Source organism: Fukomys damarensis, unplaced genomic scaffold (genome assembly GCF_012274545.1).
Source record: "Fukomys damarensis isolate Sample0158 unplaced genomic scaffold, DMR_v1.0_HiC HiC_scaffold_1, whole genome shotgun sequence".
In the NCBI taxonomy this organism is placed as follows: domain Eukaryota; kingdom Metazoa; phylum Chordata; class Mammalia; order Rodentia; family Bathyergidae; genus Fukomys; species Fukomys damarensis.
Window position 1 is genome coordinate 63,013,560 of NW_022900913.1, and position 14,687 is coordinate 63,028,246.

A 14,687-nucleotide genomic window follows, 5' to 3' on the forward strand; every position below is an offset into this window, starting at 1 on the left:
GGTGATACATGCTTTGCAAAGTGTTTTATTCACATTTTGACAAATTGATGAAAACAAATCCAAATCACTATTTAAGATTATTATATAATATTCTATTAAGTGGGAAACCCAGCTTATTTGTGCTATTGATAAAAATTTAAGTTGCTAGCCATTTTCTGCTATAAAAATCTGCTGAACATTTCCTGCATACCCCTTTGTATAGTTGAGTGAGATGTGGGATTTCTAAGTCTGGTTTTGGGGGCTCCGAGAATGATTTGGCTGGGTGACGCCCACTATGTGACAGTGCCTATTTCTTCCAGCCTTTGCCAGTGTTGAATTGGGTCCATTCCATAGACCCAAGAAAGATTTCTCATTGCTGTTATCTGAAGTCCACTGTGACGGGGTCCTTCAGGCTTTCACTCAGGCTGATTCTTGCTGGTGTTCTCTTGAAAGGAAGCAGAAGGAAGCAGAGATCACTAAGAAGTTCCGGGATGCTCTGGCCAATGAAAAAGCCCGAATCCTGGCAGAAAAGTGGAAGGTAGAGATGGAGGACCGCAAGGCTACCAAAATCTTGGAGCAACATATTCATGAGGAATTCAAGGTGGGGCAGGGCGTGGGTCACTGGTGTGTGGGTGTCTGCTTCAGTTATTGGGGATGACCTCTGGCTTAGCCTCGAGTTGTCACAGGCTGCTTACTGAGAACAGAAATCTGGCACGTCTGAGCAGGAAAAAACTTGACATACCTTTTGGGCCCATGCACTTCCTAATGTATATGTGAAGAAACTGAGGGTCAAAGAGGGGAAGAGAACCACCAGGGTTACAGGTAACAGTGTTGGGTACAGAGTCAGGACTACAACTTGGGCCTTCCGTATCTTACGCCAAAGGTCCTGGAATGAGGCCTGGAATGTGGTAACTTGTTCCTCCTCAACTGCTTACCACTTTGTGACGCTAGGAAGCTAGTCCAACTTCTCGGAGCCACCACTTTCCTTCTTCTAATATTTGGATAAGAAGAACACTCTACTCGAGTTTTTAATGAGGATTTAGTAAGATGATATATGTACATTTTGGGGCCCAGAATAGGGAATTGTTGATACTCTTTCATGTCTGCTTGTTCTGGAAGATGTCAGAATCAGGAGAGAAACTTCACTGATCTTTGGTAGGCAGTTTAAATTGCTTGTGGACACTTTTTTCCATGCTCTTCATTCTGAGTTATTTTTAGCTTTTTTTTTTTTTGCTTGTTTGTTTTGCTATAGGATCAATACATTTTATTGGATAAAAGACAAAGAAAATATAGAACAACAGAAAAAAAGATAATCATGCTAAATCACAACCTTACATTACTTTTTGAGTTGCATTGTCAAAGACAAATACAGCCAGATATTAGTTAAAGCAATGAAAACAGATGCCCCCCAGTAACTACTGGAAGTGGAGAGAGAGCTGAGTTCCCCCTCCAGGTTGTGCAGAAGAGATCTGAGTGTTGGAATGGGTGAATGAGGGAGAGGGAAGAATAGATTCTCAGTGATTTAGAGAAAATGCAAAGGGATGTTCAGTGTAAATACCATCTGGCAGCTGTGTCTCTGGCTGGTAGTTACTGAATTTTAGACTCTGCCTCTTTCAGAGCCTGGGAAATGAAGGGTTTTGCTTTCCTGATGAGGACATTTCAAAGGAATGACTTTCCAGTCCTTGAGAGAGATGCTTCTGAGTTGTAAGAGACACATAGTCAGAATTGTAAGCTCTTTCTAGTAAATGCTCCAAAAAAGGCAGTCAGGGCCCATCATTAGGTGCTGGTTAGGAAAACAGTACTTTCTTCTGGTAGCATTGAGCTTTCTCAGGCAGGCACTTTGACAGGGACTGGAGTCACCCTTGGCCATGCTAGTGTTTGGTTGGGCAGGAATTGTCAGTATATTTGTGGCATTTGCCCGTTTGAAACCACTCCATCCCTCATAATGATTAGATAGTAAAGACACTGGGTTTTCTTCTTTGTTATTGTTTTTTCCTTACTTTTGGTTATAGTATCTTCAGTGTACAGAAGCTTAAAATTTTTACTCACCAAATCTATGACTCTTTTTCTATATTATTATTTGTTCCATGCTCAGAAATATCTGTGTCACCATGAGCTTATAAAATATTAATCTACATTTTTTATATATCTTTCATGATTTTATTTCCTTTTTCATCTTGCAGAATGTTATGAAATAAGGCTCTGGTTTTGTATTTGTTCCAAATGATTAGCAAGTTATTCCAGTATCATTTATTATTGAATCTATCTTCTTTTCTGTTGGACTTGCTGCCTTGAATGGAGTTTTACTTTTTACTTAGTTCTAGATTTCATTTATCTTCTCTGACTTATTGTTCCTAAGCTACACTTAACTGTTTAATTATTGTAGCTTTAAAATATTTTTTGGATGTATTAAGATAAGAAACCTACCATTGCTCTTCATTTTCAAAATGTCCTTGGTTAATCTACCCATTTTTTTCTAACAGGGAACTTTTGATTTATTTTATCACTATCCTTCCCCTCAACAACAAAACCCACAGTGATTTTCACTGGTATTGATTCAATGTGATATCTGTGTTTATAACAAATTGACACTTTTGTTTACAATATTGGATTGTTGAATTTTCTTCTTCAGGAATGTGATATATTTCTTCTGTTATCCAAAGATTTTTGTCTTTGTTAAATTTTTATTAAATATCTGTAAAATGTACTGGTCACCTAATGCTGAACATCCTCAATAATTTATATATAATTATGTACTTGTATGTTTTGGATCTTGGTAAAATTTATTTACTTTGGGTATTCTGCAGTTCTATTTTTAATTAACCCTTAGGATTAAGGTTGTTCATTGCAATTTTGAATGAGATTGTCCCCATTAGTTTACGACTATTACAATTGTTGATATACATATATGTATATAGTTGTTGATCTCTTTAACTTCCCATAATTTGTGACTTTTGAGGGGAGATTATCTTGAGTTTTTAAATAAAGCAGTATTTACTCTTAAAATGTTTTATTTTATTTAAACAAATTCAAATATGCAAAGAACATGAAAGAAAGATATAATTAATATTTATATTTTCCACTTGAATGTAAAATTTATTAATATTTTATAGAAATGTACCCTCTTTCTCATATGTATGTATGCATGTATATTTACTATATATGTACACACATATACAGTCAGTTTATCTATCTTCTATCTATGTGCCATTATTGTTTTGTGGGACAGTTTGGAAGATAGTTCTACAGATCAGTTTTTGTAAAGGGCCAGGTAAATATCTTAGGCTTTGGGGCCATACTATCTAGGCCAGTGGCCTCCTATCGTAATTGCAGCTAAAGATAATATGTAAACAAAACACGGGGCTGTGCTCTAATAAGGCTTCATTTAAAAAAATAGAGGGAGGCCAGATTTGGTCTAGGAGCCTCAATTTTCAGACCTCTGGTAAAACCCTAAGAACTTTAGCACACCTCTCCTATGAATATGGACATTGTCCTGTGGAGTCACAATAGCTACCCCCACCAAAATTAACAATAATTCTGTAATCATATGTTCAAACTAATATACAATGGAGAGAGATTTATTTGGATTTTGCATATGATTAGACTGCTGGGGAAGAACTCTACTTCTTTTTATGACTCAACAGCAATACTCACTTCTTTCATCTTGGTCTCTATTCCCCCCAGGGGGCTGAGCCCTAGGTGACCAAGGAGAGTTCAGGCAACTGTTCTTGGCCCAGTTCATAAGAAGATGATGGAGGGATCCAGTTACTGGTGGAGATCTTCTGATTGATGGGTCTCCTTGAGAGCCTTGGTGATAGAAGGGGTGATAAATCATGGGGTTCTTGGTGCCCAGGGTGGTGGAGGGGTCAGCAAGGCCATCTAGCTAGGTTCTCAGGTCACTAGGGGATTCCAATGCAGTCTTTTTTTGTTATTTCCAAAGAAAGTTATAGCTACGATGTGTTTGTTTGTGTTTTAAAAATTAATTTGTTAAATGTAATGTTTCTTCTTTAGTAGAAATAGTCATCCTGATTTGGTTTGTCTTCATGTTGAAGAGCCTCAGAAATACCAGTGAGTCTGAGGGCCCCAGAGAGCGTTCAGGGACAGCAGATCAAAGATTCTAGTTGGTTGGCCCAGGTGTGTGAGCTGGGGTATTTCTTGTTAAATTTGTCTTTAAAGCTCTTCCCCTTTGCTACAACAAGTTCTTCATTCCAGCAGGTCACTAAAACACAGATAGAAATATTATTTGAAAATGTTTCTGGGATGGTTTATATGTGGCTGGAGACAAATTCCTAGTCAGTCCCTTCTGTGAGAGTTGGGATTTATTCCTCCTCTCTTTGTGTCTGTGCTGACTTTGAGACTAGCTTTGATCTATGGAAGAGAAAGTACTGTAACTTTTAAAACATTTCTAATTAAAACACTTTTTTACAAAAATTTAAATAAATGTTTAATAAGATATAAATATCCAAAAACATAGAAAATAACAACTATCTGACTCACAAATTCAAAAGCATCAATGTTTTCCACATTTGTTTTATATTTAAAAAATGATGCCAAGGGTGGTGTGGTGCGTGACTGTAATCCCACCTACTTTGGAGGATGAGGCAGGAGAAACACAAGTTTGAGGACAGCCTGGACAACATATCAAGAGAACCTATCTCAAAATAAAGGAATAAAAACATTTGGAGGGGGGTGGGTAGCTCAGTGCCCCCTTGGGTTCAGTATATATATTTTACTACTAAAATTCCACATTTCCATCTTTTTTCTTTGCCTCCTACCAAATGGTAGCTACGCTCCTAAAGTTATGTTTTCTTCTTGTTTGTACTTTATAAAATACATAAAGCCATAGCAACAATTTCTGGTGGGATAACTATTTATAAATTATATAAACATCTAAATAAATTGTCCATCTCAATACTCAAAATTTTTTTCAAAATCTCTTCATTTTGTGCATTCTTTTCACAGCGATATGCCATGTGAGATTGTTTTTCCCTGACTGGTAACATGGGTGGTAAGAGAATTTGCCAAGACCAGAGCAAGGAAAGGAAGATTTATTGACTATGTTGCTGGGGGGAGAGAGAGAAGTCAGTGGGTGAGAGAAAGGGAGATGTTTCATGCAGGAGCAGAGTGTGCTGTTTTTAGAGGGAAGCGAGGAGTGCATTTGGTACACACCTGTAGGAATGCAGAAACTAGTGAGGCTATAGATCCAAGCAACATGGGAAAGAAAACGTGGATGGTGTGGTAAGGCCAGATGGTCTTTGTCTTCTTTGCAGTTTGTGAAGATGGCATCCTTGTGATAAAGTTCAGTGTCAGGAACATGGGGTGCCATAGTGATCATACTTAGTAGGGAAGGAATATTAATGGCTATTTTGCTGTGAATTTCTGAAGCAGCTCCTTTGAGAACAGAGTACCTGACTTAGATATAGGGCTGAATGATGGCACAAATGGCCTTTCTTTGGTTACTTAGTAATCCCACAGTTCAACTTACAAAAGACAGCTGGAAATCTGCTTGTAAAAACCATTCTGTTGTGACTGGTGCCATTTGAATCCGATACATGTACATAAAAGTCTTGTTTAGAAGAAAAATGGGATCTTGATATAATTTCCATCTCGTCACCTTGATTTCTTAATGTAAGGCTGCCTCTGTGAGCTTCTTTTGTTCAAGATCACAGAACAGGGCTCAGTAGGGCTCCTGCTCTCTCCCTCTGGTCCTGTGACCCTCCCTCTCCTCTCCCAGGTCTCCCACAACCTTCCATCCTGGCGGTATTGGGGCTTGTTGAACACCACCATGAGGCCTTGTTTGACACTTTCCACTGGGGAGAGGTGGGCCTAGGCCTCTGAGGACTTCTGTGGTGTGTTATTACTGATGGGTTATCAGGAGAAGGCAGATGAATAAGCTGGACAGCTCAGAGGGCTTGGAACAAGGCAGTTCACTTCTCAGTAGAATGTGAGCGGTCACGTAGCTGTCTCTAGGCTGCTGAACTGAAATAGATGAGCTTTTCTTCAGTGACCTCAGATTGACCAAAGGAGTCCATAGTTGCAACAACAGTGGGAATTTTTAGGCAATTTTGGCCCTGACAGTTGAGTCATTTTAGCAAAACTTTGATGAGAAAGATGCAATTTGGTTTATTTGCAGTTTCAAAGTGTTTTCTTTGTCATCCTTTGTCATAGTAAATGGCCATTTTCCATTGAGAGAGAAGCATGTTGCAGATGGAGGTGAAGATAACTGGGTGAACAGACACTGCTATTTACCACTTACTGTCTACATTAAGTTTATCACAGTGGGGAGGAGTAGGAGCACCACATAGTGATTTGGGGTCATGAAGTGCTGCTTATCCACGGTAACCAGCCATGACCCTTCTCTTGGGAAAAGCCTCCTTGTTATAGGGTGAATTTGGGTTTCCCCTAAATACACGTATTAAAGTCCTAACTCTCAGTACTTCAGAATGTTACTTTATTTGGAGATAAGCTCTTTATATGGGTAACTACTCCCTTTCCCTGAAAATAAGACCTAGCTGGAAACTAATCAGCCTTGAAAACTAGAGATAAAAAAATGCCAGCCCCAATCAGCCTATCCTTGCCTTACCTGCCATCACTATTCTCTTGCTTGGTGGCTCCTTTTTAAGGCAGGTAAGGTAAGGATAGGCTGATTGGGGCTGGCATTTTTTATCTATAGTTTTCAAGGCTGATTAATTTCCAACTAGGTCTTGTTTTCAGGAAAACATGGTACAATAACAAGAAATCTTTAGGATGGTTGGGACCAATATGACTGGGTTCATTATAAGAAAGAAATTTGGACATAGGCAACACTCATACGGAGGAAAGATTATGTGAGGACACAGTGAGGTGGCCTCTTATCTCCTGATGAAACAGGCTTCAGGATGAAACCAGCCCCACAACACTTGTTTTTTTAATGTATGTAAGATATGTGTGTGTGTGTGTGTGTGTGTGTGTGTGTATAATGAAACTGAATATGTAATGCATATTTAGTTAATGTTTTAGGTAGTGTTCTTTTACTAAAACTCACCCTAATCTGTTTTTTAGTTTCTTTTTACTGGTATATGTTTACAATGCATAATAATTCTATTTGTCTTGGGTAATTGGCATATATACACATCAGATATTAATTATTTCTACTCCCCCTTCTTCTTCCTGCCCTCATATGTCCCCATAAAGACAGATAAACTTTTGTCATTTGTAGGAAAGTGGGTACACTTTGAGACCGTAATGCTAGAAATGAAGTAAATAAGACATGGGAAGTTAAATATCTAATGGTTTCCCTTATATGAGCAACCCAAAGTATTAATAAAGAGAAAAATAATATAATATAGGAAACAGGGAGGTAGGCTTTGCAGAAATGGGAAGGGGCATCTTGATTTCAGATTTGTAGTCTCTACAGTCTTGAGGGAACAGTTTTCTATTGCTTAAGCCACCGTTTGTGGTACCGTGTTATGGCAGCCCTAGCAAGTACATGTGCCCCTAATCCGCTGCAGGGAGTAGGAGCTGTGGTTGCATCTGGGCCCTGACAGGCAGCTCTTGCTGCGTGGCTTCAGTGTCCTTATGTTTACGAAGCCTCAGTAGCTTCAGCTCAAGTTGCTACTCCCTTTCCTTGATATGCTCTCTTTTCTTTGTTTCCCAAGAGGCACTGCCCCATATGGGCTTGTATCTTGCCCTTGGCCTACCCTCTTGATCCCCTTTTTTGACTTGGGCTTTTCCACTTACAAATGGAGTGATTGGAAACACTCTGGTTGTTCTCTCTCTCTCTCTCTCTCTCTCTCTCTCTCTCTCTCTCTCTCTCTCTGTGATGCCATGGACCAGAGTAAGAGGGAAGTTGAAAAAGGAAAGATTTAGGGCTTTATTAGGCAGAATGAAGGGAGAAGAAGGACAAATAATAAAGACGGAGATTAAGATCTGAACTTGGAACAGTGAGGCACAGAGCCAGAATTTACCTTATGGCAAATAATTTTTTGCACGGTCTTTGTATTAACAATTAGAGTCTGTTAGCTTTACTCTGCAACCCAATCTCATGTGATCTTGTGATAAAGATAAAGATACTATGCTGACCAACAAGATTTATCTGCTTGTTGGTTACCTCCTAGAACTGACGTCCGGGCACCTGGCCCCAGGCCAGTGCCAAGAATATGGATCCTGGAGTTCCTTGAGGCATCTGGTCACCTTGTTGCATATAGGAGTAAGCCAGGGAGGAAATGGGGGCCAGAGGATATATGAGATTTAGACTGGGCATAGGTGACTTACCTGGATAATACTACTGCCTGCAGCCACACCCCTCCCCATCCTATGAGGGCCTGGAAAAATTTACAAGGAGATACTTCAAAGTATGGGTTCCTACAAAGCATGGGGCCTGGGCCAGGGACCCTTCTTGCTCAGATCTATGGGCAGTCCTGCCTGTAGCCTGCTCCCCCACTGACTCCTGGAATGATGGTGACCAGACAGCACTCAGGAAGGACAGAGATGACTGTTCACCTTGAAGAGAAGATTGTGAACAATTTTATAGAAAGGATCCCTAGAACTTTACATTCGAGATCCCAAAGTAGACCAGGACATTAACCAGGAAGTAGGACAAAGACAAGAGATGGCAAACAAGAAAGAAGTGAGAAAACACTTGGAAGAACATCTCAAGACAAGTAGGAGTCCTACAGAGAAAAAGAAATGAGAGGAAAAGAAATTATCAAAGAAATTCTAAGCAAAGAATACATATTATACCAGACAAACACGGAACTCTAGACTGAAAGTCCTGAAGGCCCAACACAGTGAAGAAAAGAAAACCCATTTAGAATAGTTCAGAACATCAGCACCAAAGACATCCTAAATGCTTCTGGAGAGAAAACTTAATGCCCTGTGCAGAAAAGTGAGAATCAAAATGGTAGCACTGAATGCTAGAAAACAAGGTCAATAAAGTCTAACATTCTGCAGGAAAAGAATTTTTAATCAAATTCTGTGCCCAGCTAAGTTAGTAATGATAGGTGAAGATAGCATATCAACATTTTCAGATAAGTAAGGACTTAGAAGTATTAGGAAATAAGTTGCCAAGTTGGTTAAACCCAGGAAAGGATTTACTACATCTGATGAAATTTCATATCCAACTTGCAACATAAGAAGAAGAATTAACCCAGGAAAAAACAAACAAAAAAATGGAAAGAAAAAGACAGCATATTTCCACATTTTACTGAATTTAAAATGCCATTGATTATAAAAACATTAAGAAGAAAAAAGCTATTGTCTATTATAAAAAACAAACTAAGTTATAAGATATATGCACATTTTGGGAAGCTAAAAAGTTTTAAAATGTACTTTTAGAATTGGTGAAAATAACACCCTTTTTTAGCGTTGCAGTGAACTGCATTGGCAATGATCATTGATTTATCCAGATTGTGATGCAAGTTATTGTGTGGATGAGGAGAGGAAAAGTATGGATGTTCATCTCTGTGGGAAATTTAAGTGCTAAAAACTCATATACCAAAATAGAAAGGACTGATTTAATGTTTAGAATTGATAAATAAAAGATTAATAGCATTCATAGCATTCATCAATATTGCCACAGGAAGGAAGGACTGAAATAGTCGGAAATGGTGGTCTATGAGCATTGGAGGACGGTGAAGAGGTTGAGTTGGGTGAAATAATTTTGAGGATGGTAGTTTTTCATTAAAAGTCTTTTGTAAGGTCATGATGCATGCTTAACATTAACATGTTACTTCTATGTAAACAAAAGTAAATGCACAAGCACACGTACAACCTTTTCAGAACTTGAAGATGGGACAAATGTGAGATTGGGCCCCTGAACCTACTTTCTTAGAAACACCTTGCCTAGACTCCAGAATAAGACACACTCACATCCTGCTGCGTGGCCTCCAGGAAGGCCAGACACCTCCTCTTATCTGCCTTCCTTTTTCTCTCCTAATGGAAGCATGACCAATAATGGCCCAGAATACTCATTAGAGTTTACAGATTCCTCCACATATTTCAAATCATTTGATTTTTTTCCCCAGTAATTGGGATTAACCCCAGGGCCTTGGACCTCCTAGGCAAGTGCTCTACCACTAAGCTATGTCCCCAGTTCTAACCCATTTGAGTCTGACCAAGTGTGACTATCTTCATCCACCACTGTAGGGCATGACAATGGCATGGTCACTGCTGGCCCAGTCTGCCCAAATTCAGCTCAACCTCCACTTGCTGTAGCATCACAGGGGCACTTTTTAATTCTGAGGGGTTATGGTCTCCTAATGTTATTCTGTCTTCATGGTTTTTTTAGAGGAAAGAGGAAGAGGAGCGGAAGCGGGGAGAGGAACAGATTCGCCTCCAGGAGGAGCAAAGGGCAAAGGAGCTGTACTGGACCCTGAAGCAGGCTCAGCTGCACAGCCAGTGCAGTGAGCATGAGCAGCGAGAATGGGAAGAGCAGTGTGAGTAGAGCTTGCATCTCAGGGAGGATCCCAACCTTGTCTTGCCACCGATGCTCCCGCTGCCAGAATTGTAGTCCACTCACTCACACACAAGTCTTTGCCCAGGGCAGAATGTGAGTGCATTCTACCATGCACCCTTGGGCAGGGTCTCCATGCTCAAGGAGTTCCATGCCTGTTCTGGAGATTTCTTGCCTTAAAAAATGAAATGCTATACTTCCTGAGCTTCCAATAATTCCTGGCTCTGTGCCATGCCCCAGGGATCCCGAGATGAGGTATCTTGGCCATTATGTTGGACAGCCTCAACAGACAGAGTGCAAGAGAGACACAGGGATTTGATGGCACAGGAATTATGGAGGCCCAGGGTGGAGAGCATCAGAGGCATCAAAAGTCAATCAGGAATGAGGAGGTGGAACCAAGTTTGACGGGTGCCCAGGATTTGTTGTGGCCAGGTAGGATAAGACACACAGGCACAGAACTGACTCAGAAAGGAAGAAGGGGCAAGGAGAGTGATGGGGGTGGAAATGATCCAAATATGTTACATGTGTGTACAAATCTGCAAGACTACAACCCACTAATCTGTGTAACCAATGGGAAAAAGAAAAGACAAAAAATAAAGAGGAAGGAAGACGTGTTTACAGGAGATGTGACAGACCATACAGGGCCACATAGTGAGGCATCACGTTCATTCAGGAGATAGAGGGAGTAAGGGGAAGAAAGAGCATTTATCATGCTGTCCTAAGGAAAGGTGTGACAACCAGGTTTAGGATTGGCCTAAACCTGGTTTAGGATGATCCCTGGGCACGGGGGTGGAGGGGCTGTCTCCAGGTGTCTGGTATCTGGCCCCCTGAGATTAGGGAAGGGGATGCAAGCCCAGGTGGTAAGAGTTAAAGGGTCTGGGGGCATGGGTTTTGGTTGGCTGGTTTTCAGATGTCAGATTCATTCACTGAGTGGACCCTTTTGAGAGACTGATGTGTCATTCATGTAATCATAAAATTTATCCTTTTTTTGTAGTAAAACCCCAAAGTTGTAGAATAGCACCATTATCTAATTCTGGAATATTTTCATCATCTCAAAAAGAAACTTGGTAACAACTGACAGTCACCCCTCCCCAATCTAACCTGTCTTTGATGGATTTGCCCATCATGCGTATTTCATATGAACACAAAGATATGTTATGTAGTCTTTTGTGTCTGATTCTTTCATATAGGAAGTGCAAAGATCCATCCATGTTGTGGTGTGTATCATTACTTCATTCTTTTTACAGCTGAGGAATATTATAATTCATGCATATATTACATTTTTTTTGTTTGTTTAGCAGTTGATGGACATTCAAGTTGTTTCCCTTTTGGGCTATTAACAGCAATGTTGCTATGAACATTCATGTGCAAGTTTTTATATGATGAACATATTTTCCATTGCCTTGTGTGCATCTCTACAGGCGGAGATCCTGGGTTACACACTGTGTTTCACATTTCAGGGACTGAATGCTGTTTTCCACAGTGACAGATCCACATTACTTCACGAGGGCTTCTCCTTCATGTTGTCACCAACACCAGTTACTGCCCATGTCTTTGACTACAGACAAACTAATAGGTGCTGAAGTGGTAGCTTATTCTGGTTTTGATGTATTCTTTTCTAATGATTAATTAAACAAAGCATCTGTTCATTTGCTTAATGGTCATTTATATATATTATCTTTGGGGAAATTGCTACGCAAGCTCTTTGCCCATTTTTGAATACTTTGTTGATGTATAAGTGTTCTCTACACATTCTGGATATTAATCTTTTATCAGAGATATGATTTTCAAATATTTTCTCCCATCCTTTGAATTGTGTTGAAATATTTTTTAAAAATTTTGATTATCAGTTATCTATTTTTTCTTTTATTGCTTGTGATTTATGTCATATCTAAAAATCCAGTAGCCTAATTCAAGTTCACAATGACTTACCTCTATCTTTCTTCTAAGATACTGATAATTTCAGCTCTTACATTTAGGTCTTTGATCCATTCTGTTAACTTTTGTGTGAAAAAGGGCTCCTTCTTGATGCAGTTGTTCAAGCACCACTTGGAAAGATGATTTTTTTTCAAGGATTTGGCACTCTTATGAGATCAATCTAACAAAATGTAAGTGTCTACATCTGGACTCTCAATTCTATTTTATAGATCCTTACCTCTGTCTTATGTCAGTATCACACAGTTTTTTAGCTTTGTAGTAAATTTTGAAGTTGAGAGTATAAGACCTCCAGAGTTGCTCTTCTTTTTCAGGATTATTTTGGACATTCTGGGTACCCTATATATCCATATGTATTTGAGGATCAGATTGTTGATTCCTGAAGTAATTCTAGCTGAGATTTTGATAGTAATCACATTAAATTTGCAGACCAATTTGAGGAATACTGTCATCTTAACACTATTTAGTTTTTTCATTTTTGAATGCAGGATACCTTTCCATTTATTTAAATTTTATTCAAACAATTTAAATAATATTTTGTAGTTTCCAGTGTTCTTTTGTGCTTGTTGCAATGTATCTCTAATTATTTATTATTTTTGATGCTATTGTAAATGGAATTGATATTGTATTTTCATTTTTGGATTGTTTATTGATAGTGCATGGAAATGTAATTGACTTTTGTATATTGATCTTGTACCTTGAATCTTACTACACTTATTTATTAGCTTCAATAGATTTTCTGTGTATTTCTTATGATTTTCTACATGCAAGATAATTTCATGTGCAAATAGAGATACTTTTACTTATTTCTTTTCAATCTGGGTGACTTTTCTTTTCTTGTCAACTCCTCTGACCACAATTTTCAATATGATGTTGAATAAAAGCACCAAAGCAAGAGTCTTTGTTCTTGGGTTAAGGGTAAAATTTTCAGCCTTCCTTCACCAGTAAAGATATTAGCTGTGGATTTTTACATATATAAGTTTAGTGGACTGAAAGAGTTCCTTGATTCCTTAGTGTGTTTTATTATGAAAGGCTGTTGGGTGTAGTCAATGTTTTGTTAGTAACCATTGGGATGATTTTATATTTTTGTTTTTTATTCTATTAAAATGTTTTACTCCACAGTTGAGTTTCATATGTTAAATCAATCTTGCATTCCTGGGATGAATCCCTCTTGTCCATAGTGTATGATCCATTTTATATGTTGCCAGAATTCAATGTGTTAGTATTTTACTGAGGATTTTTGTATATGTGTTCATGAGAGAAATTAGTCTGTAATTTTCTTGTGGTCCTTTTTTGTCTAGTTGAGATAACAGGGTAACACTGGCCACAAAAAAGCATTGGGAAGTGTTCACTCCTCTTCTATCATTCTATAAAGGATTTATGAAGACTTAGAATTAATTCTTTCTTTAACGTTGGGTGGAATTCACCAATAAATACATCTAGTCCTGGAATTTCTTTGTGGGAAGTTTTTCTGATTAGTAATTAATTTCTTTTCTTGTTCTGAGCCCTTATTTCTTGATTCCTTGGATTGTATAAGCCTTTGGTTAATTTCTAGTATTATGAAAAAGTTGATTCTGACAATTTGCCAAAGTTCTTACTGCTTTTGAAGAAAAGGATTTTTCAGAGATCCTTAATTCACTCTTTCTACCATGTCCTCTAAGCTAATAGCTATTAATTCAGTGTAGACCTGCAATACTTAATTTCTGGGCATCTTCATAGATATAACTAGGCTTCCAGCAAGGTGTGTATGCAATAAATATCTACTTTTGTATTACAATTTAAAAATTCTAAATGATCCAGCACATAATCAACTTCTAGAAAAGAAGTAGGCTAAAAAGAAGTTGGGTGAAATGAAGAATTGATTAAATTGCGAATTTAACTTTTATTTTATATTTTACATTTTTTTTGCACCATGAAGCTGTTACGGTTTAGAGCTAAAATGTCCCAAAAGGCCATGTACGGAGGACTTGGTGATTGGTTCATGACAGATCCAGCTTTATCACTGATTAATCCATTGACAGATTCATAATTTTAAGACCATATAGGGAGGAGATAGAAAGTTAAGCCCTAGTCGAAGGGCCCTAGTTGAAGGGAGTGGGTCATGGAGGCATGACCTTGGGGATGATATTTTGTTCTCAGCTTCCCCACCTCTCTCTGTGCTTGTGGCTATCATGGGATGGACAGTTTCTCTTGACTATGGCCTCTGCCATGATGCTGTGCTTCACCAAAGGCCCAGAAATAATGGAGCCATTTAACTATGGACTGAAACCTCTGAAATTATGAGCCAAAATGAAACTTTTATCCTTTGGTTTGTTTTTCTTTCCTTTTTTTTTTTTTTTTT

General features: G+C 38.6%; 1 protein-coding gene across 3 annotated transcripts in view; it reads left to right on the forward strand.

The window, feature by feature from the left end:
* Positions 1 to 14,687, forward strand: part of Sh2d4b (SH2 domain containing 4B) — a 93,256-nt gene that overhangs the window by 30,881 nt on the left and 47,688 nt on the right. For all 3 annotated transcript variants that reach the window (XM_033766214.1, XM_033766237.1, XM_010629539.1), the window contains 2 exons: positions 433 to 580; positions 10,247 to 10,394. In XM_033766214.1, the coding sequence (XP_033622105.1) occupies positions 433 to 580; positions 10,247 to 10,394 (296 nt within the window). The remainder of the gene's footprint in view (positions 1 to 432; positions 581 to 10,246; positions 10,395 to 14,687) is intronic.